General features: G+C 36.6%; 1 protein-coding gene across 2 annotated transcripts in view; it reads right to left on the reverse strand.

The window, feature by feature from the left end:
- CFAP99 (cilia and flagella associated protein 99) overlaps positions 1-23175 on the reverse strand; it is a 47477-nt gene extending 24302 nt beyond the window's left edge. The window contains exons 1-7 of one of the 2 annotated variants that reach the window (XM_031553201.1): positions 22798-23175; positions 22587-22722; positions 20697-20824; positions 14632-14776; positions 11710-11804; positions 5278-5390; positions 3082-3256 (exon numbers count right to left, since the gene is read on the reverse strand). In XM_031553201.1, the coding sequence (XP_031409061.1) occupies positions 3082-3256; positions 5278-5390; positions 11710-11804; positions 14632-14776; positions 20697-20824; positions 22587-22671 (741 nt within the window). In that variant the 5' untranslated portion in view covers positions 22672-22722; positions 22798-23175. The remainder of the gene's footprint in view (positions 1-3081; positions 3257-5277; positions 5391-11709; positions 11805-14631; positions 14777-20696; positions 20825-22586; positions 22723-22797) is intronic. The other variant, XM_010710458.3, reaches the window with a different exon arrangement.
- Positions 23176-23305: the final 130 nt, after the last annotated feature.

A 23305-nucleotide genomic window follows, 5' to 3' on the forward strand; every position in this document is an offset into this window, starting at 1 on the left:
TTTGCTTTGGTCTACTGAGACTGCCCGGATGTACTTTTGTAAAATGATATAATTGGAGATGTAGCTTAAATGTTTGGAGGTAGAGGACTCAGCCTTAATCAGAAATTCAGGCAAGAATTCACAGGAATTCAGGAAATGCTACAGATGAAACAAAAAACATATAGTCTGGCTGTCCTATGGCTGAGCAGAAAACTAGGCAGAAGGGGGAACAGGAGCTGCATGGTTTTCATTACAGCTGAAACTTCTCAGGGATTTCAGTATTTGCTTAAGAAGAATCTGGAAAAAGACTGGATGTCTCCTTCCTGTGTGGGTGAGATAGTCTACCAGCTTACAGGACATCTGCTTAAATATTTATCTTGCTAAAAATGTTCTGCCTCCAATAGAAGTTTCAAAATTAATTCAAGAATTAATGGGAAAAATCTGTAATGGCAATGGGGGCATCCCATCTGGTTTTGCTGGACTATATAGAGAGCTACGCTTTGAAAAACTCATGGCACTGATGTACTTTCCATTGCCTTTGTTACCTGACATCATTATCTACAGGCAAAACAAATGCACAGATAGAAAAGGCCAGCAATTAAATGCATGGGTGAGACTACTCAATATCTTTGTGAGCTTTTTAAGTGAAGTGGAACTGAAAGTATTTCCCAGCAATATCTACAATTTTTTATTATGCTTTTAAGGATGGAGAAATTAAAGCCCAAAGGATTTGCAAAGAGTTGCACAGGCAGTATCAGTTTATTTCATTCTTCCCAATCATGTGCTTTACCTGCAAAACTGCAATCATCTGCCAGTGTAAGCTGAAGATCTCTCCACAGAAAATGCTGTGCTTATTCCAAGTAATTTAAGGAGGAAACTTTTCAATCAGCTGTTTCAGAAATGACCCTAGCCTTGTGATTTAGCCCTCAGGTACCATGGTTATGATTACCAATCAGGCAGACAGATAGACAACACAGCAATTACCCTTTCTAATAATAAACAACTTGCAGTTGTCCGAAGAGGATGATTACATCACTATAGGCAAGTTGTAAATGCCAGCAATAGAGAGACTGGAAAGGCTAAACTGCACCTACTTAATTCTTTAGTATAAAAAAAGAGGCTGGGAGAGACACACACCAAGCTTGCCTTTCCCCCTAGCCTGTGGTCAGGTTCACCCATGATTTCTGGCTATGCTTCTACCAGAGGTTTATTTCAGGAGCAGGCATCATGAGAATTTTAAGGAAGAACAAAATGGCATGACATAATGGCTGAGCTGACACCGTGCAGAAAGAAACAGAACTACAGGCTTTTCTATGGGGCCCTGAGACAGCAGCTCTGGATAAATTCCAGACCCAACAAGGGCTATTTAGAGAGCAGAGAAGCAAATATCCAGAGAATGCCAAACGATTTCTAAGAAACTGTTCAGTTTTGTTTAATCACACCCAAAATACGCACCCAAGTAGAAACTCCTTATGTTAGATGAGGCAATGTCACAATGCCAGGAGAATATAAGCTTCAGGAAGAAGTGTGAGAGGAAAATATTGCACAGAATGATGAATAAGCACTCTGAACTTTGGTAGTGACCAGAATTCTATTTTTTTTAAAGTTACTGTTGTAAGCAATGCTTATTCTATAAAAATCTTCTGGTTTTATACATAATAAGATCATAAAGGCAAGTATTGTTTGTTCTTTGTATTAGCATTCCTCTTAATAACATACAACTCTCCACCACACAGCCAAACCAGTGTACTGCTCTCACTTTCCTACATCTTTCTTGCCATCTGGACTGCCTTTTCAGTCTCTGCTGAATGTTCATGATCTAAAATGGTGATGCTGGCAATAATGTGGCAAATCAAACTGAAGCTTTATTTGCTGATAGGCAAAGAGATGGGCACATCATATGTATTACTGTGCTAAAGGTTTTAGATTCACACAAACTATTGCATTTGCAGACTTGGCCAGAATGTAATCCAAATTTTGTATAACCCTAACAACGCAAATGAACTTCAGTAAATTAATCTGCATTAAAGCAAATTTATTCTAAGAGGGGCTGCGCAGCATAAAGGCATTAAAATGACAGCAACATGACTCATTCTTATACCGATTCAGTAGTTATTAAATGCAGTTTTTCAGAGCCCAGTATTAAGTTGTTCCAATGTAAAATTCCGTTAACTGTATAACACACTACCATTAAATTGCTCTGCTCTCCTAAGATGTAAATGGTATCTAAGAGCATTCAACATATGCATTAATTTAAAATCTGAAGTGCTAATGCAAGGTTGCAGATAATACTCAAAACAATGACTTCCAAGCTTACTTCCCACTGCATTTAAATATAGATAATTTTGAAGTCTTTATTAAGTTACTCAGAGCAACTTGATCCCAAATTCTGTTGCCTTACCCCAGTGAGGTAACTTAAAACCAATTGTGTGTCTCTGATTTGTACCAGTATGATTGAATCAGAATCTTGAACATAAATAAAATAAAAGCTTACCATTTCAAAGACAAACTCATCTCTCATTTGTATGTGAGCAATAAATTTCAACAGAAGAAAGAAAACTTAGAGATTCAACATTAATACAAATAGTGACAAAAAAAATTTCACCCTCAAGGAATTGCAAAACTGGAGTCCATCTCATCTCCACTGAAATTGCTTTGCTATTTGTTTTAACAAGTTCATCTAAAAATATCCAGCTAGTTTATGATCTTTTTTTCATTTGAATATTCTTTTCTTACCTGCTTCATTGCATTATCCAAATTTTACAAATCCAAGGACTACCACAAATTTTTATATCGTGCTTTCATCAGTGTGTATCCACTGTGTAGTTCTACGTCCAAAAGATGCAAAACAACTACAGAAAACAACCATTTCCCTTTCCTTTCTTTGGTCTACAGTTTGCTTATGCAAGATTCACTGAAATGAAAACAGTTAGTTATTTTTATAGAAATCTGACCTTCAGTAATACTGAAAATGAAATGAATTCTTGTTCGTCTGTCAAAGGTTTTAGATTTTCTACAATTATTTTGAAAGAGGCCATTAAATCACTTACCATGATTTTATGCACAAAACCACAGTGTCTCACAAAGCATAAAAAAACTCACAGGGAGACTTTTTTCCAGAGCTGGTATTGGCAGAGGTACAGGAATGGCACGTGGCTTGGGAACAGTCAAATTAAATTCCTTTGGCTGAGTGACCGTTGATATTTTGACGTTGGTAGTACGACTGCTTAACTTATCCGCAAGTTGTTCTATCAGTTGCTGTACTTTAGGCTGCCATCTTCAAATAAAAATAAGATTTTTTCATTTTATTTCGTGTTTTCTATTGTACAAACTTACAATACAGTATTTGCAGTTGGCATTTGTATGAATTCTGTAACACTTTACACCACTGTTTTCTTCCTATAAACCCACTAATTTCTACTTATGAATTAGTTGGTAAATGCTAGCCCAGAAGTAAAATAGCCAATAAGCAACTGCGTTGCCAGCTTATTTTGCAGCAGGATCTGGCTATGAAACAGCAAATCAGCTTTCGGAAGCAGAGTACTTATAGATGAAGAGAATATGGACAGACAGAGGTCTCAGTATTGTCATCATCTGACAGAGTATGCACAGATAATCTCACAGCACATGCAGGTCAAATTAAAAAAAAAAACAAACAACAGATAAAACAATGTAAGGAATTTGGTGGAATTAACAAATGAACCCTCAAGACAAGTTGGTGCCTGTTGGGCAGTTGAGATGATTTTGATTTCTCTGTGTTTGGATTTTTTGATTGTATGATGGTTCAAACTTCTTCCCAGGAATGACAGGAAGGTACAGAATTCAAGGTGGCATACAAACAAGCTATCACAAGGCTGGTTTTGTTCACAGCTTAATGTCAGTTACTGAGCCTCTATGTTTATTCAACCTGTATTACACATGCAATGGAGTTTTCCCAGAAAGTAAAAATCAGATGACTGCAAATTTATCATGATTTCTTCATGTGACTATTAGCTTAGCCACTACTGCCACTGTGGGATGAGTCTTATGAGTACCTTCTGAAAGTAATTAGACTTTCATATTTCAATGAATTTAAGCTACTGAAGTAATTAAACCAACCAGTGGATCCTCAGGCCCTTGGAAGAGGTTTCAAATCTAGTAACAAAGTCAGGTCTTTAAAATTCTTGTACAACTTACATTTGTTTGTAGGCAAAATGTGTGTTTATTATACTGAATGAGACTGTGTGCAAATGACAGTTCTCACAAACCTACAATTAATGAAATACAAGCAACAGATAATATTGCTATTCTGTATCTCTGCATCCTTATATTGTTGTTGTAAGAATACTTTATAATTACAATTACTACACAAGAATATGTTGAGCCAAATTCTGTCTTCAGGTATGTCTCTGTAATCATTGTAGTATGCATTGGAGTTGTATTTCAAGCCCAATCTGTAGCACTACGTTTACTAATTTCACATATTCTGTAAGGTATTACAGGGTTAATTCTAGTGACTGATATAGAACCAGACACAAATTCCTTTTCAACTGGCACTGATTATAACAGTTCTGTCTAACAGCATTTGCCATCATTTGAGGTAATCTCTATTGTAGTGAGGAGGAAATGTGATTGCAGGTGTACCCAAGTTAGCTTTAATTTATCTGTCCTGAGTGAAAACAAGAGCTAAAAAGTGACACAAGTTGCTGAGTAACTGAAATACAGGTACTCTTCCTCCATGTGAAAATGTTCCAGCTTAGCAAAGGTATTCATGCTGGTCTATCTCCACCAAAGCAGTGTGTGGTCACATCTGGCCCTTTCAAGCATTTAAACCATTAAGTGATGCTGCAACTGTGTAAATGAATAATAATTTAAAAATACTTGTTTACAAGTATTTATTTTTATTTGTTTACAAGTATTTTTATCTGATTTGCTCAGAAGGGGTTTTACAACCGCCTGTTTAAACAAATCTGAGCACAAAGCCAAGCTCTTTTTCATGTTCCTAATATCATACAGATGTCGAAGTGACTTATGAGACTGGATTCCCTGAGAGAGCATGAACCTGCTAGTGTGATGTTTGATCTATTCATGGGCAATAAGAAACTAATTTAGAACAGCTGTGGAAGGACTTCTCTATGAGAAAACTTTGCCTCTGGGCAACTAAAAGGGATTACTATGGTCTCATGAAGACAAGAAATGTTCTCAGTGACTTAATTGGGAAAAATACCTTAAAAGCAAATTGAATTTTCATCAGAAGGTTTCTGTATTGCATTTAAACTCTTGAGGTGAGCACAGGTTACTTAAGTACTGACTGCTTACCTCAGCAGTGGATCGATCCAGTTCTCCTTTACATACAGCGAATCGTACAGCTGACTCCATTCATCTTTTATCCATGTGTTCAAATACAAGGCATTGAAGAAGAATCTAAGAAACTAGTAACAAGTGACTTATTTTCAATATGCTTATTAAAGGTATGAGGTACATAAAACTACCAAAAAACCCTCAAACAAACAACCATGATTTGTTTACAAACACTGCTGAAGAACTTGGTTTTATTATACCCTGTATTATAACCATATCTGCTTGATACTTCTATGTCCTTAGTTCTGCTTGGAAAGCCTCGTGATCTTCAGCTCTATTTAATGAAACATTAATAGATACTAAAATATTTTAATGGCCTAAAAAAATCTAGTGGCATCATGGAGATGTTTTGATGCATCTTTAAGCTGATTCAAACATTGTGTAATACAAATTTTCATTAAAAAATAAAGTAATTGCTACTCCCAAACCCTGATTTTTGTTTCATTACACAATAGAGTTTTGAAGTCTAATATACGTGCAGCCAACTCCTGATTACTTGTAACTGGGTGAGCCATAGTGCCCCAAAATATCTCAGGCCTGGCAGTGCACCTGAATTACTTTGGATCCTTTCAGTTCCCTGGGAATTTTGCAAGGAGAACTGGTGAGATGTACAGTAGCTGCTATACAACGTGGTCATTTTTTACTGAAATATAATTAATGGGCACATTCCCATTAAACTAGGAAGCTTCAATTTGGCAAATATAAATTATACAGCTCTACGTGTTTGAGAAATAACAACATTCGAACTTGTGATTTCCACTGGAGTTCACCAGAAGGTTAAAAGCCTTTCTTTAAAATCTGAGCTCTTCAAACAGACTTTTGAAACCCTCTTAAAAATGGCACTCAGATCCAGCATGTATCATGGACATATAAATTTCAAATTTGAACCTGAACTTTTTCATTCCTGGAAATGAAAGAATGCCTGGCAATCATAGAACATCTTGAAGTGGAAGAGAGCCAAGTATCACACCAAAACAATCCCAGTGATAGCAAAAAAGCCCTAAATAATACAGACACTGTGGGACGTACTGAAAAACTGCATGCAGTCACTTGAATATTATCCAGTGGAGACTGCAGGTCTTATTATTTCAGACCTGGTTTCAGTCTTATTATTCTGTCTTATTTGGGTTGGTTGCTACAGATCCATACAGATCTTTGTATAGAGTTTCTGTTCCAGAGGGCTAACAGGCAGCTTCTTAATTCACAGGTGGTGCCCAGCTTAAGATGGGTTAGAGCCTCAGGAATTACTCAGCTATAAACAATATAGGTTTGGATCTAGGTGTTTGCAGCAGACATTACAGAAGCACAGAAGGCCTACTTTATATCTGTAGACTTCTGATAATTTCCAAGGAATCAACTTGAAAATTTTCTCTTATTTTCATCTATTTGGCTTTTGGTAGAGTCAAATGTCTTATCAAAAACTGAATGACAACTGAATAAAGTGATTGTTAGCACCTTGGATTCCCATTCATGTCTAGAAATTACTGTTCTTCCCCCAAACTGCAGATGCTGATTCACTACCTAGAAGAATACATCTATGTCTAAAAGCAGGACTATAAACTAAATGTTGAATTGTGAAGCTTTTTTTGCTTTTTTTTTTTTTCCTGTTTCCAGGTTCAGTGAAGTTTGCCTAATATATGTTATGATATGTGAATGTATTGCAGCCTATTGTTTTAGAAACTCATTTGTTCTCCTTATGGAGAATCTTTCTCTGTAATACACATGTTCAGTTTCATTTTTCACATAACATAATCATTTGTGCTTATGCAATGTAAAAAGAAAATGCTGAAAGTCTAGACAGTGCACATAGTCTCCAAGAGTACCAATGCACTGCATATGCAGTACTTCTAGCAGTCACAACAACTAATTTTACATTCAGGTATCCCAGGTGCAGATATGATGATAGACCCAGAGCATCGTGTCCATTGCCAAAGTACTTCTCTTACCCTATGGAAGGCTCTGACTACACCCAGAGTCTACCAAAAAATGTATTTTTACATCCCACGTAAGCAAGTATGTATACAGGGATGTATTGAATATGAGCTGCTATAGCTAAAAAGAAGCAGACTCTGAACTGAGAAGTTAATTTCAAATTTTGGAGTATTCAGAGTCTTTATAGAGAAGCTGCTGTGGAAATACTGCAGGTGGTGTTTTATAAATCCTCCAGTTTTCTTTCATTGGCTTTTATTAATTTGAACTCCTCTTCCCTGTCTGTGTCCTCAGTATTCCTCTTTTATAGCCTACTCCATTCTCAGAGCCTTCAATCAGTTTTCTATTATGTTGCCACATGAAACTAAGCCTCCGAATTATTGTTATCTGAGCTCTTCCTGACTGATCTATTCTGTCAAGGTCTTCTAAATATTTGCTTTAATAATGTTCTACAAAGTACTTGCAGCTACCTCTCCAAGGCAGATGAAACTAATAAAAGCATATATTTTGTGATTTCTAGTTGCTGTATTAAACAGCTGAGTATGATCATTGAGGTCTCCCACTGCAACTCCAGTCATGTACTCATTATTAACACCATGTTAGGACAAATGGGTAATTCTGTGATGGATAGATGCTATGATGTATTCCTGTGAGGCAGAGTGGTTAACTGTATAATCAGACACAGATATTGTGAAGTATATTTTAGTCTTTTGTGTTTCAGTTACAATCCACAGAGAAATGCTGTAAGGATATGCCCAAAATGCATCATGTGGTTAAAGACTTGGCTGTTGCCCTGGAACAGTTGTCCAGGTAATGCAGGGGATACCAGTGATAATGCAGGGATTGCCAGACATTGGTTCTGACCCTAGGCTGCCTGGGCCCAAATCCACAGTATTGGCTTTAATAATTCACATTATAAACAGCAAATCTGGGCAGAATCAGACCCACAGAATAATAGAAAAATTTGTTTCTTAGCAATAGAAACTTCTGTGTTTTCTGAGCTGAATTACTAAGAAAAATCCCTTACATTTCTGATTTGTCTTTGGTCACATGTGAGCAGGTGGCAAACCCAATATAATAGTTCTTTCCTTTTATAGCAGCAAAAAACAGTTCTCAGATTTCTGTTCAGTTGTTATCAGTATTTGTCTCCTTAGTGAATACACCAGACAGTCATTTGGATAACAGCATTACCCTGCTTACTCCGCTGTCCTGAATGTCCATAGTCCAAGAGTTTAACTACTCACTGAGCAAGATGAGCTAGATTCATTTCTTCTCTGAAAGTGGTGGAATTACACCAGAAATTATACCCATTTTTACAATTTTAACTTCCTTTGGCTGTAGTAATACATTTGTACAGATGGGCTGAATTAATTCTTGCTTGTGAGAATTTGAACTGTCCTGCTAATATTCTCTTTATATATTTTTACCCAGGGGTATTATTTCTAAGAAGAAAATTTAAAAATGGGACGTTTCCTCATTTGAGAGCATCTTCACATTCACAGCCATTTACATTCATGATATAAGCTTTTGATTCGTGAGTCAAGGAAGTACCTGCAAGAAACAGTAGAATCATTTTTTCTGTGCATATCAGCCACTACCTGAGAATGAGATTACTTTGGCTGCACACAACCACAGCTATCTGTTGTACTAGCAAAGGCAATCAAGGACCTTCCAGTCCACTCTTTTCCTGTTGATTCTCTCCCTCTTATTTTTCACTTGAAGCTGAACCACGTGTAAGCTTTCCTACCAAGAAATGGACAACTCCATTTTCAGAATCCTGAGATAAATGTATGCAGAAAAGTGTCCTAGCATGATCTCAGGTCCTTCTGCCACTGTTTGACCTTCTGTCCTTATATCCTTGAGGAGGATGGTCTTGTCCTACCTCCTACTGATCTTTTCCTACTATTCCTATCTCATAACAACAGAAATAATAATATAAAGTTCTTATTCAGTAATTTTACTTGCTGATTTCAGAAGTTCTTTATAAATGACTTCAGTGCCACCGGTAACAGCCAGAACAGAATAGAATGAGACCTATTCTTAAATGCTCCAGGGAATGCATTATTTACAAGGCAAGTATGAAATTATAAATGTTTACTTCAACTTTTTATTTCAACAGTGTCTTTCCTCTATCATACAGACCCTAAAATTTTATCACAAAAATAAAATAATAAAATGGATGAATAATTAAGCATGAAAATAGGCTTGAGTTAGCAACGTAGAACAATCCTGCTAAGTTTACAAAACTGGGTTTTATCTTTGATTCTGTAAGTATACAACCACAAAGAATTCTTGTATGTATTCTTAAAAGTACAGAATGTGATCTTATAATTTCCTGTTCAAGCAGATGAATGTGTGTGAACAACGTAGTATTATCATTCTGCCTGGAAAATACTTGAACAGGCACCAGTCATAGGGAAACTCTGAATTTCAGTCAAATGGATTCTGTCATGCAGTGCTCTAAGAAGAAGGTTTACTCACACACCAGTAGATCTCATAAACATAGTGCCTTTAATTTTATGAAAGCTACTTATCTGTGTATGGTTTATCTGCATGATTAAGAAAATTCCAGTCAGCCTGTGATATGCAGAAACATTTCTCTTTTAACCAAAATAGATCTTTTCTGAGTAAATACGTGTGAAAAATTATTTTCTACCTCAACTGAACATAGGCACAACAGTCATCAGGCAATATGTACAGGTCAGCATCCTGATGGAGAATCCCAAATTGCTGACGACTTCAGGCTGTTGCTAAGGCTGTTAATCTGCCTCTGGCTGTTTTTTGTCTCAGTTGCTGGGGGACCAAATACTGCTTCTAAATCCTCTACTGCAGGTGCATCAGTATAATCTAGTTTTACTTTGCAGACAAAGGACCTCTTCTAATGCAAGAAAGGAAAACCTAGGTACCATGGTGATGAAGATATGATAAAATACTTAAGCAAACAAAGTTACATCTACAGGAGAAAAAAATGTGGTAGGTGCAGATCATCACATGTGCAGCACTTCCCTACCAGACAAAAGACAAGAAAGGAGAAACTGTCTGAAATAAAACATCACGGTACTGACAACATATACATCTGTGTGAAGAGAATCAACAAGAGATAACTGGTATGAAGTGGGAAGATTGTGTTGCTAGCTGAATGAGCTCAAGATGCATCCAATCCAGTGGCTTTTTTCGAAGATGTTTACTAAAGAAGATGCTGGGAAAGCATTTTAGACAGAGTGATTTGTCTGTCTGTCAGATTAAGGTAATTCTTCTAGCCACCTCTTTGGTGGTTTTTTTTCTAACAGTTAATGAAATATAGAATTTTGTTCTCTGAATGGAATTAATAAAAACAATCCATGGTAAATACATGAAAACAAAGTGACCAGAGTGTTCCTAAAAGCATTATGCAGACAACCTAACATTCTTTCTTCCTACATAATACAAAGCAACTGTGGTCATGAGAAAGATACAGCCATCCACATGAATGTTCAATGTTCAGAAAAAAGAGAAACATCACCTTTTGAGTACTAATGATTAAGATTTGGCTATCCCCCAAATCTCACGTGTATGTAGAAGACTGTAATTTGCTATTCAAACATTGTGTTGATATGTGCTTTGCAACACCCAGATTGTCACAGTTAACACAAGTATGTCACCAGTAATCTAATTTTTAGCTTATTTTCCCAAGAAAGCAGGGCGTATGAGAAAGCACTGCCAGCCAGTTTATCCTTCATCCTGGCATTAAAGCATAGCTTTTAAGATAGTCAGTGCTTTCAAACACTGTTAAAGAGAAGCAAAAGATATTTACATTTTTACAACTTTCATGAAAACTAGCAAACAAGTAGAGGAGAGAAATCCAAGCTGATGAGTAGGGAGGAAAAGGCAGGCAGAATTTTGTTGTCATGCTCTCTGTTTGGCAGCAATGGAACAATCAATTGTATATATTTTGTAATGATGTAATGATTTTGTAATGATGGTACACGCATAACTGCAAACTAGGAACTCTGCTTTTTCTGGAAAAGGGGAAAAGCATTGGAAGGGCAATAGGATTAATCATCAAAGTGAGAGTGGGTTTCTTGGGAAAAAAAGAATACAAACTGCCATGAACAGATTCTTCGTGTATGGCAAAAACTTTTTCTATTGCCTGAAGTTAAAGATGGAATGCAAGCAGAGCCAAGAGTAAGCTAGAAGGACAACTGTAAATCACGTGAACTGTAGATCGTGGAATTATTCTACTTCTTTAGATGATAAAAAATACAATTTAACAATCTTTGATTGAATATGAGGTAGTTGCTGCTTAAGTACAGAAACTCAAGATTTTTGTGATAACAGAATAATAATTCCTATTTAATTGCTGAATTTAAACTGAAAACTAATTTATCCATTTAAATTATACTGAAAGTTGAAATTATCTGATTAACCATTTACAATGAAGAAAACAATAATTAGTGAAGAAAAAAACTGTACTTTTATTACCTTATGCATTTTTACAGTGTCTAGAGATTTCACAATTCTGCTGAAGTGCTGAAGACCAAGCTCTTCGAGTTGAAAAGTCGCCAAATAGCAAATAACTGTCAAAAGAGAAATATATTTAAAATGCAACAGGAAAGTCTGGTGTACCCTCTGCTCAGCATGCTTTAATCTTAATCAGCACTTTAATCTTAAATACTCATCAATATTGCTTATCTAACTGGGCAATATAGTGCTTGACAGCAATTGTAAAAGGAAAGTTACAATATTCACCTTATGCATATTATTCACATTGTGACTATGCTGTGGTTCATATAAATCTCTTATCTGTTTCTTGAGTTAGATCTAAGCTAGCATAAATTCAGTTTTATGAAGAATTTATATAGAATTCAATGCAAAAATTGTAACAGTTGTCCACTTGCACTAAAAATGTAAAACAACTGTAGCTATCCAAAAAGTACCCATGATAGAGATCATCCTGATACCTGCAAATATCTGTTTGCAAAACTGGGAGATCTATTCGTGCAGAATTTGGAATCCTCTAAGATCTTGCCATGATTTTGCAGACATTTTATTATGTCAACCTCATCACTATAAAATAAGCAGCTCTGTCAACCTCTAAATGCTTGTTCCCATTCTCTGCTTTTACTTTCTGGCATTTCTTCTCTGGGGCAAGTACATCACGCACACAGCCAAGGTGAATCAGATTGTGGATTTTAACCTGAAACAGTTTCATTATCAGTTTGTTGGATGGTGGCTAAAAGTTTGTTCTAACTCATGGGGGTGAGAATGGGAGGCCAGTGATGGGGAAAAGGCCCATTTCTTTGGGCAGTTGTACCATCCAAAACACCAAGTACATATTCCATCAGTGAAATTCCATATCATTCTAGCAATAAGGCAGAGATACCAGGAGTCAAATGGCTCCTAAGAGGCATGACTGAAAAGTTGCTGAAAGAATTAAATTGTTATATACAGCTCTCTTGTGATGTAGTGAACATTTTCGTATACGTATAAGAAAGATCGTTCTGGCAAAATTTAAAGTGAAGAAAAAGAAACTAAAAAAGGCTTTGATAGTGGATTTCTCAACATATTCAACATATTCTGTTTTTAATATTTTTAGAGAGGATACCTATTCCCAAATCATAGTTTATTGTACTTATTGTATTGTATTTATTTTAAACATAAAAATTCTAGTATTTCATTTCCCTTTTATTTGCAAGTGACTATTTTGCATAGATATAGTTTTTTATTTTTTATTTTTATTTTTATTTTTATTTTTATTCTAAATTACAATTATAGCAAATTTTAAAATTGTGGAATTCTCTGAGAAATCCAAGTCTGATTCTCTCATTCCCTTCTGGCACGTATGCAGTTTGATATAGGAGGAATCAGTTCTTTGAGATTTCAACGAGCCTGCAAAATTCACAGGCTTCTGTATCAGCTTTTACTTGACTATATTCACTTGCATCAATTAGACTTCACTCTCACTGCAGTATTTTAGCTGCCACCAAACCAAGAAATTCTGACCAATATGCTGCAACAAACTCAGTGTATCGTTAGGCTTCAATCTTGTGCTTTAGCATAGCAACATATTTAAGCAGCCTTAGTAGAATATACATTTATCTCCTACAAGCTTTATTAAATTCAAATCTGCTCACACATAGCAACAGCCTTTATAAGCAGCTTTGATCATTTAAGTGTCAATGCAGCTTGGCAAAGGGAATCACAAGCCGCTTAAAAAAATATAAGCCAATGACCTTAGACTCTCAACTTGTTGATAAAGGAAAATCTTCTGGGGTCTCCCCTTTGTCTATGATTAATGGAGGCTTTTGAGTGGACCAGTCCTGACAATCCAATTATAACAACACTCAGCTTATAGGTATAATTTACTTGATCCAGACACTGAAAAACAAAGCTTTGGAGAAATGGAGACAGTGAAGCATTATCATTTACAACAAACTCAATCTTCTATGAATTTTGTCCCTGACATTCCCTTTAGGTTGTTACTTGATTTAGACTTCTACATCTTTCATGGGATTCTGACAGAAGCAACTGGAATTACAGTAAAAATGAAATAGCTTTTAAAACATAAAATGTAGATGTGCTTATGTTTGCTATGTTTTAATATTTTCAATCATTTTGAATGAAACAGTCTGGACATTACAAAGTACCCCAAAGGAGTCAGTGAACCAATTGCCAGCGCAATTCATGATTCCAATTCATTTAGGAACTTTATAACTCAACCTAAGTGTATCTGTATTAAATGCATAGCATAAAAATATTTAAAAGATGATTTTTAAGTACTTTTCAATGCCTGAAATAACATTGGTGATAGTATCTACTCTAGCTAACTAGCTCATTCTATCAGATATAGTTGCATTATAACTGATTTTAATCTAGTAACTACTATAAGGTAGACAACTGACCTTACACATGGAGACAAGGCATAAGTCTATCTACAGCACTGTGATGACTAATGATGAAGAAACTAATATATGGATAGAAACAATGGTTTCTTATACTGTGAGACATGCAGTGTTCCTCAACACACAGAGCTTTGTTATTCAGTTTCATTTCTGAATGGCAAAGGTATTGAATCTCATAGAAAACAATAAAGGAAAACAATGAGTTCTCATGATACTTCTAGTCAGTGATGTTATTTCCAGCCTATATGTTACAATTAACCTAATCTGCAGGTATATTCTACTGAATTTCCTCAGGTAAATATCCAGCTGATACCTATGAGAATCCAAACTAAATAACAATTTCAAGATTTAGACATTACAACATTAGGCTATTGGAAAAGCCTATGTATTTCATACTGCACTGAGCACAATACTTCAAATGCAATAATAAGACCTGCACTAACAAAATAATTTTTTTTAAAGATCTGTGTTAAACATATTTGCTGTTTTGAGGAAAGCTTACCTATGTAGAGATTACGCTCAGAAATCAGACAGTATCTCCCATCGCGAGCAAAAAAGGCATTGACTACTACATCCAGTAAGGATTTATATTCTATGCATCCAGCTAGTGTGTCCAATACAAATTTTTCTTCTGCCACATTAAGAGTCTAGAGAGACACGAAATTAATAATGATTATTGTTTTCTGGAAATAAAACATTGGTTGTGTACAAAAAGAAGTACAATCATTTTGAGGTAACTGAAAAATACAAATACTGAACAGCTCGGAGGGCTGTCACATCACATTTTTTAAATAGATTCCTTTTTGGGTAATATTTTGCAAATCTGGAACTGCAGTACAGATTTAGTAACAGATTTTCTCTAGGTAACACAAAGTCATTGGTAGCAACAAGAAAAAAATTCATAAATGCTAAAATTTGTGTCTTTCTACTGTCCATCAGGCCATGTTCTTACCTTCTCAATTACTCTTCAATTGCTTTCCCCTCAACTACTAGTTGGTTAGCTTTGTGAGCATCTCTCGTGAGTACTCCAGCATGAGAAAGGGCAGATAGTTTAAAGGTGAAAGTAACATGCAGCTATCACCTTTTATTGCACTCATTACTGAAATTTATCTAAGACAATAAATCTGGAACAATATGTCTCCAGAAACAACCTCTCTATCTCAAATATTACAGCTTATTATCTGTTTTGTTGTGTAAAGCATAGTAAGCTTATAAGAGATGAATACTGGACAGTTCCATCTTTTTAATGTTTGGAAGCCTATATATCACAGTGTTGAGCAATGGCTGTACTGGATGTAAGTAAAACATTGTAATATGTGTTCACAATGTCATTCTCATAAAAAATATCCGAACACATTCTCCTCATGACATAGAATTTCTTTTTTCCTGATTCCCAAGTGTTTAAGTTGAAAAAGAAGGATCCTGCCTGTGCATGAGATTGACTGACTCATGTACGAATATGTTCTGACTGGCATTATCTCTGCCTTTTGAGAGATTTCCAGTGCCCTTGGTCTGCTTCTGGGGGCATATTTCCCTGCTTCTTGACACTTAACTGTGGCTGGGAATGGGTCAAGTTGCCTCCAGAACAGAAGAGAAAGTGTAAGAAAGCGTAAGCGTAGGATTTGTGAACACAATTTTCAGAATTTGTTAGTACTAGAAATACCACAAATTACATGGAGAAGTATCTGCAAAAAGCAGGCCTTGCCAGTGTGGGTGCATGATAATAAGCATGACAATAGGAGCTGTTTAGGGGAGCTCAGAAAAGGATGGGTAAGGAAAGAAAGAAAAGTTCTTGTTTCTGGAGGGAAGGGAAGGGAAGGGAAGGGAAGGGAAGGGAAGGGAAGGGAAGGAACATCAGCCGTGCCCTGCTTGAGACTCCTCAGGATAAGGATTTAGTTTAAGGTGAAACAAACATTTATGGAAGAAGATAATATTTGATGAAAAGATAAAATAGCTTTCACCTCCTGAGAGGACTGTGTAATTTCATGTGCTGATCTTGCCTACTTCTAGGCAGAATATGCACATTTTGCAGATGCTCTCTGATTAATTTATAGCACTTCAGATATCAGTGCTAGTCCTCTCCAGGGGTCTAATCAAAATGCCATGAAAATGAAAGAAAATATCCCCACTGACTTCACTGGGGTTTGGATCAGCCACCAGAACTGAGTCCTCTTTCACCCCTGCAGTGAGTGAAAATGCTTCTTGCCATTTCAATAGGGAAAAAAGCTCTAGGATGTTAGAGTATAAATAGGAGAATACACTGCTTCTACTATTTACAGTCTATATTGCAGACACCAGCTAGTATTTTCATGTAAAAATGCTGATCATCTCAAGGAGGCATAGTTAAGGCTATTTTCCCTTGTACTTATTAAGTTACATGAGCAGGATGTTGCAGAAAAATCAGATTCCATCCTTTTCTTAGAAAGATCATAACATGCATTTATTTCAGTAAGCAATAATACAAACTAGATTTGTGCAGTTTAGTAGGACTTTTTTTCCAATGCATATATCAAAATAATCTTCCATTAAATTATTTTCATATCAAAAAATAAACCAGTGACATTTGACATTTGGAGATTTTACTCACAGTTGAGTGGGCATGTGTGAGACATACAGCTGAACCAACACAAATGAGAACGATGAAGAGTTATGCCAAATTACACCATGTTCTTGCAAATGGAAAGCTCATAAACAGGTTCCTCTTGCTATCAATATGAGAGGAATAAAGGAATAGAACAGTGGATATGGAGTGGCTATTCCAGCTTTTCAGTAGGTGGGGTTTATAAAGGTCATATGATGGGTCTGATCTTGCAATTCTAATTGAAGCAAGTAATTCTGCAGAAAATAAAGTGAGTTATTTGCATAGAGAAAGGCACAAATATTGCATGATAGATTCTGTATTAGAGTATGTCTTGTTATCATAGCAAAATCTTGATTGTAGCAGTCAGTTGGAAGAAAAACTGCCTGGGATGATTCAGTTTGATGCAAAACTTTTTTCCCTTCAAAATGAACAGGAGCAGTCCGTTTTTATAGAAAGCCTGATAAAATCATGTCCTTATGTAAAATACACTTAATGAAGGATCTCTATGGATGTGGATCATTTTTAATAGATTTAATTGAAGATATTTAATAAAAAGAAGGGGCCTTAATAATCAAAAATGAAGATATTATCTGGAGGGTATCAATCTGACGGGAAGAGTATTAAAAAGCATTTAGGAAGATAAGAAAAGAGAAGCAGTGTTTGCATTCAAACAAAGAATAATAGAAATGAACATGTAGTTTTGAATGTGAATATCCATAATTTAAAGAACCAAGATAGATTTAAATAATTAAGTTAATGTGTTTTCCAGGCAATTCAAATTGAACTCTGTTTTAATACCAGTGAGGTCATAACACTGGAACAAGAGCATTTATATGCACTTACTATTTGTTTTTATGAGCTTTGAAGGCCATAACAGACTCTTTGAGATCAAAGGTGAAGACTGGCTTGTTGAAACCAGGAATCACACATCAGGTAACGAAGGAACCCACGTTCTTGAAAATATTCCCAGTGAAAAACAAGTCCAGTGTTGTGTTCCAAGCATTATAAAATGCTATGCAATAAACATAAAGATTGTAAATAGCTGAATTACAAGTCAAAGTATAATTTCTTTCCTGGAAGAAAATCACGTATGGGAACGTAGTGGGAACAATCAACATAAATTCTTTTCATGACATAAAATTAACATGATGCAGAAATAAAATATATGGAAATTAACACAGAATTTCCTCCAGACTAATTTTTATCATAACATTCTAATTAGAAGGAACCAAATTTCATTTGTTTTACTCTAAAAACAGAAGGCTAACAATCAGTGAGATTCCCTAACTCCACTTGTTTATAAAAACAAGAAATAGGAGCTGCAAGGAGGAAATGAGACTGGAACAGGCCTTTTTTTCTTGCTTCTTGAGTGGCCTTGGAGAGATTATGTTCTCTCTTGAAAACTTGGTTTTCTAACCTATGAGATTTACTTAGAACATATTCAAATATGAATGAAAAATGCACAGTGATGTAACAAGAATTTAAACTAAAAAAAGGAAGAGTTAGATTAGGTGTTAGGAGGAATTTTTTTACTCAGAGAGTGGTGAGGCATTGGAACAGGTTGCCCAGAGAAGCTATCGTTGACCCATCCCTGGAGGTGCTCAAGGCCGTGTTGGATGACTCCTGTGCACCTTGAAGTGTTGGAACTAGATTAACTTCAGCTATTATGAGCATCTACATCGCTCCACAAAACTTACTTTGTTCTGAAAGAAAATAGGTTTTGGTGTGTAAAATGTCCTCTGCTATCTTCTCCTTGCAATTCCAGGTATCTGCATGTGGCTGTCTGAAGTAATTTGAGGACCAGGCACTTTACAATACTGGTGTCCATAGTGGCTCCCACAGTCTTGTAGAGAGCCTGGGGAAGGTGCTGAATCTCAGAACATACTCTGGAGTGACTTGTGCGTGCTGCCTTTTTATTTTGAAAGAAATAACCAAGCAGAAACGTGTTAGTTTCACCAGGAACAACATCAAACAGCTGAACAATAAGATAACAATATTTTCTGTTGTCAACAGGTTATCAAAGAACTAGACAAGATATATCAGGTATTATATTAGAAGGGCATGAAGATTAGAAATATACAAATACAATATTTAAAGATATATAATATTAACGAAAAACAGTTGATAATGGATGGAATCTGATTATTCTCCCAGGAGATGGAAAACTATTTAATCAGATAGAAAACTCTAATAGAATAGAAAATAGTAACTCGTTGAGAAGTCAAGTCTGATTCACTGGGTACCCACTCAACTGAATGAAGAGCTGTGTCATGCCATCATAAGGATTTGTACTTTTGAAATCTGACCCTGTTGATTTTTGTCTGGGCAGTAGTTCACAATGTCAGGTTTGCAAATTGTAATGCTCCTACCAAGGCTCAAATCGAGTGTGGTTTAAAGTGATGGCCTTAATCAGTATCCTAACCAGAGGAAGTTTCTGCTGAAGTCATTAACACTGACTAATTGGTAAGTGGCCAAGCCTGGAGATCACGTGTACAAAAAAGCAATATTTTGGGGACCACAAACCTACTACAAAATTTTCATAGAATTAGAAAGAAGTCAAATGGATTTTCCATGAGAAATTATATAATCACCTATTTAGTACTGAAACACTTCCTAAAGCTGAATTCTGTATAAAAACAGATCTTATTTTGGTGGATAAATTCCCAGCAAAAATACTACGTAGCAAGTGAAATGAAATAGAATGTTTTAAACTATCCCAGAGAAAGATTTTTGCCTTATCTATGACATCAGCTATGTTCTGTTTTCTTCTCCATTTGAAAGAGTTTAATAAGAATCCTAACATTCACGATTTTCCAGTGGAGTTACTGCTCCTTTTGTCTATATGCCACCTTCCTTGGGCTGAGAAGAGCGATGCTCTGAATATTAATTTTTACAAGTATTTATTTTGGCAGCTGAATTTAGCTGAATTTACCCAGTCTTTGCTCAGTGAAAAGTGATTATTTTGAAATTGGATCAGTTCCCTGATGTAATTCAACACATGAATGCATAAAGAATTATGCCAGTACAGTGCAAGAGGCAGAAAATAGGTGCCTAACTGGAAACTATTTAAGAAAGCAAATAGTCAAGAAATGCAAATGGATTCAACACCTCTAACTGTGGTCTCCCTATCAGACCTCTGGAGTTTTATATCCCTGTAGTCATTTATGCAGAGTGAATACAGAAGCAACTAATTACATGGAATAGCAGCACTTTAGACTTTATTGTCAGAAGTGAAAACGAGTAATTGAGCCACATGGCAGTAGAGAATCAGAGTTTTGACAATGTAGTTTGTTAGTACACAGCATGTACAGACAACAGTAGGCTAACAATACTAATGTCTTCATGATTTTTTAAAGCTGATTCAATCCACTGGCTGCATCAGCTGAAGTTAGGGTGTCACTAAGGACAAAGAAATGTGAAAAGATGACAGAGCATGGTCAGTAAAGGATAGGAACTACTTCAGCTACAGATTGGCAGACCTTGGTCTGGTTACTTGCAGTATTACATTAGAATCAGGTAATCAATTCACTGCCAGTTGCCTTCTATCCTACTGCTGTGACAATCACTTATGTCCTCAAAGCAAGAATACTTGATCCTGTGAATCAGCTTCTGAACTGCTTTTGTATATATAAATATGTGGTGCTGATGGGAACTTTCATTTAGAAGGAGAAAAGGTGAAAGGCAATGACAAAACAGTTTAGAAGTGGAAGAGAAACTTTCCCTGTGACTGTCAGATTCATTTTAGGATGTTGTTGCTTCCCCCACTTTTTGTTGCAACCCAAGCAACTACTTATTTTTTTTTACTTTTCTCTTTTCTGGTGATAAGCACAATAAGATAGGACTTAAAATCATGAATGAAAAACATTGGTACTGTAAGAAAAATCTGGGAAAGTTACAAGAGTATGTTAGAAAATTGATAACTTCATATTTAAAATAATTTACTAAAATGTTGAGAACGATGTAAAATGAGCTGAAACTTAATGTACCTGCAACATCTTAGCTGATTCATTCAAGAAATCCTCCATGCTCTGATTTTCTGGGTTAAATTTGTTAAGCTGTTGGATTATAATTGTGATATGTTTTCCATGGCTGACCATCTTCACCATGGAGAATCCTGTAAATATAGTAAATCATTAATTTTTCATGCCTTCTTCAGTTGTAGCATAATATATGTTGATAGGCTCATAGAGAAAATGCAGTAATGTACAAGAGAACATTTAGGTCAAGCTTTCAAAATCACAGTTATTCAGAACCGCTAGCAGGAGAAATGAGAAAACTGTACAAATGTCAATAAAATACAAGAGATAATTACGCATTTCTTATTTTGCAAATATCTCAAGAGATCACCAGGTTGATACTTTAAATGGTTTCTATATCAGGTTACTTGATGCAGTGTAATTAAATACAGTCTCGAGAAAAGCATTAATTCTTCCATGTGTGCCATAGTGGTCCTACTTAACACACTGATCTTCCCAGTGAGATGTAAATGAAAACAGAATTTTTAGTCTTAAATCCTGTTACACACTGTTGTTAACAGCCCATTTTTCAAAAAGAAAAAAAAAAAAGGACTGGGATTAGAGACACGTTAAACATAAGGAAGTCAGCAGGCTGGGCAGTGATGACAACACATAGGTAGCCTCAGCCACTGCCAACGTTTCTGAAGGCACCGCAGTTTGTTACTTTTTATGCTTGATGTTTTGTTTCCGAAGTGAAAGGGTTGTGTCTCTCTCAAATGATGTCTTACTCCTAGGTGTGAGAGTTCAGGTGTGGCTACCTGGATTTTAATGTTTGCGTGCCAAGAGCTGTAATTCATTAGTTTATACACATGTGTGTGTTGCTGTGTTAAAGACCAATGATAGCAATGATCAGGTCTGAAAGTCATTAATCAGGCTTAGCAATAAGAAAAAAAAAAAATGAACATAGAAGTAATTATGCATGGTGGAAAAATATGTTTTTGTAAAATTGTTCTTGCATTTTATTATATATATATATATACATATATATATATATGTATATACATATTCTGCTGTTGGGAAAGAAAGCTTCATCAAGATGATTCACTGCCACTGTGGTAAAGATAATTCATTTCTTGTTGTAAAAGGATGTTGTAACATTTCCTGATACTGTGTTCTTATACCCTGCCTTTCAGCACTATCAAACTCACTCATAATTGCCTAAGCAGTATTTTAATTACTAAATTACTGCTGAAAAAAAAAAAGTGTTTGTGATTATGTGCAATATAGGCATTTGGTTACCTCGTGTGATGAAGACAAAATGTCCAAATTAAATAAATGACCAGCAAGACAAGATTGGATCAGGACAAGTGATGACAAGTACAGAAAAGGTGCTACAGTGTGTGTGTCATAGGGCAATCATCATTTTTTCCCTCCTCTGCAGAACATTACGTGACTCTCTGTACCTGCCAAGGTTCTTAAACTCACAAGGAATTCTGGATAAGGGGGAGAGAAATACGTCTGCACTCATTCAGACTGAATCATAACTCCACTCCAACAGCTCTCCCAGTGACAAATAATTTTTCTCCTGGCATAGCAGAAATCAGTTGGAGCTCTCATCCTTTGTACATGCTGATATTCCTCCCTCTCCCTCCTTCCCAAAAACCAGTCATTACAAAGACAGAAAAAAGGAATATGAAACTAACAGCTCGAGTGCTCTGGACATGGAGGGGCTCTTCCCTTGTGAATGTATTTAAACAAACTGCTGTGATTATCATCCTGTTTTAAAACATATACATATCATATAAAACCCCAAACTAAATGCATTGAGTTATGGAGTGCATCAGTACATTTAGGAGAAAATGCTAACTCTGGTGTATGATAGAAATTAGACCTGAAGAAAACGTTGTTGTCTTCCATTACCTGATACAGAACTCCTGCTAAAGGAGGAACCCGAAGTGGCCATACTTCGCAGCAGAGCCTGGGGATACTTGGAAAGCAACTGCATACGCTAAGCCTGATCTGAGAGATTCCTTCAGGTTTTATATTCGCTCCTCGCCTACAAAGACCGAGATAGCTGCTTGATCGAAATCACCGCAGCGAAAGCGAGCCCAGCCTCACCGAGGCGCCTCACCTCACATTCACCATCTCACCGCCTTTCCGTCCCAGCCGTCGCAGCGCCACGGTTGCTGAGGGGCGCGGGGGCTGACGGGAGCTGGAGTTCTTCGCGCGCTCTCCTTCGTGCGGCTCAGTGGCGCCGGCGTTGGCGAAGAACTACCCGGGCAGGAGAAAAGATGGCGGCGATTGTTTGCCGCCGTTGCTGAGCAACGCGATTATTCTCTCCTTGGTTCTTGCGCTAATGAGAGGCTTAGAAATTAATCGGCCGATTGCTACGCACTCAGATAAGGATAGCTGTGACGAGCAGAGTCTCGGCGCCCTGAGCGCGACACGCTCAGCATCGCTCCTGGGGAGAAGACTACAAATCCCGGCATCCGCTGCGCCACAGCCCTCCGCATAGCGCCTCCGGCTGCGTCGTGAGGCATGCTGGGAGATGTAGTCCCCCGCTTCCGCCGCGTGTTACGCAAATAAGCGGCCAGGTGGGAGGGGCGATCCCTCCGGAGGCCGCACCCAGCCGCCTTCCG

This window comes from Meleagris gallopavo, chromosome 4 (assembly GCF_000146605.3).
Source record: "Meleagris gallopavo isolate NT-WF06-2002-E0010 breed Aviagen turkey brand Nicholas breeding stock chromosome 4, Turkey_5.1, whole genome shotgun sequence".
In the NCBI taxonomy this organism is placed as follows: domain Eukaryota; kingdom Metazoa; phylum Chordata; class Aves; order Galliformes; family Phasianidae; genus Meleagris; species Meleagris gallopavo.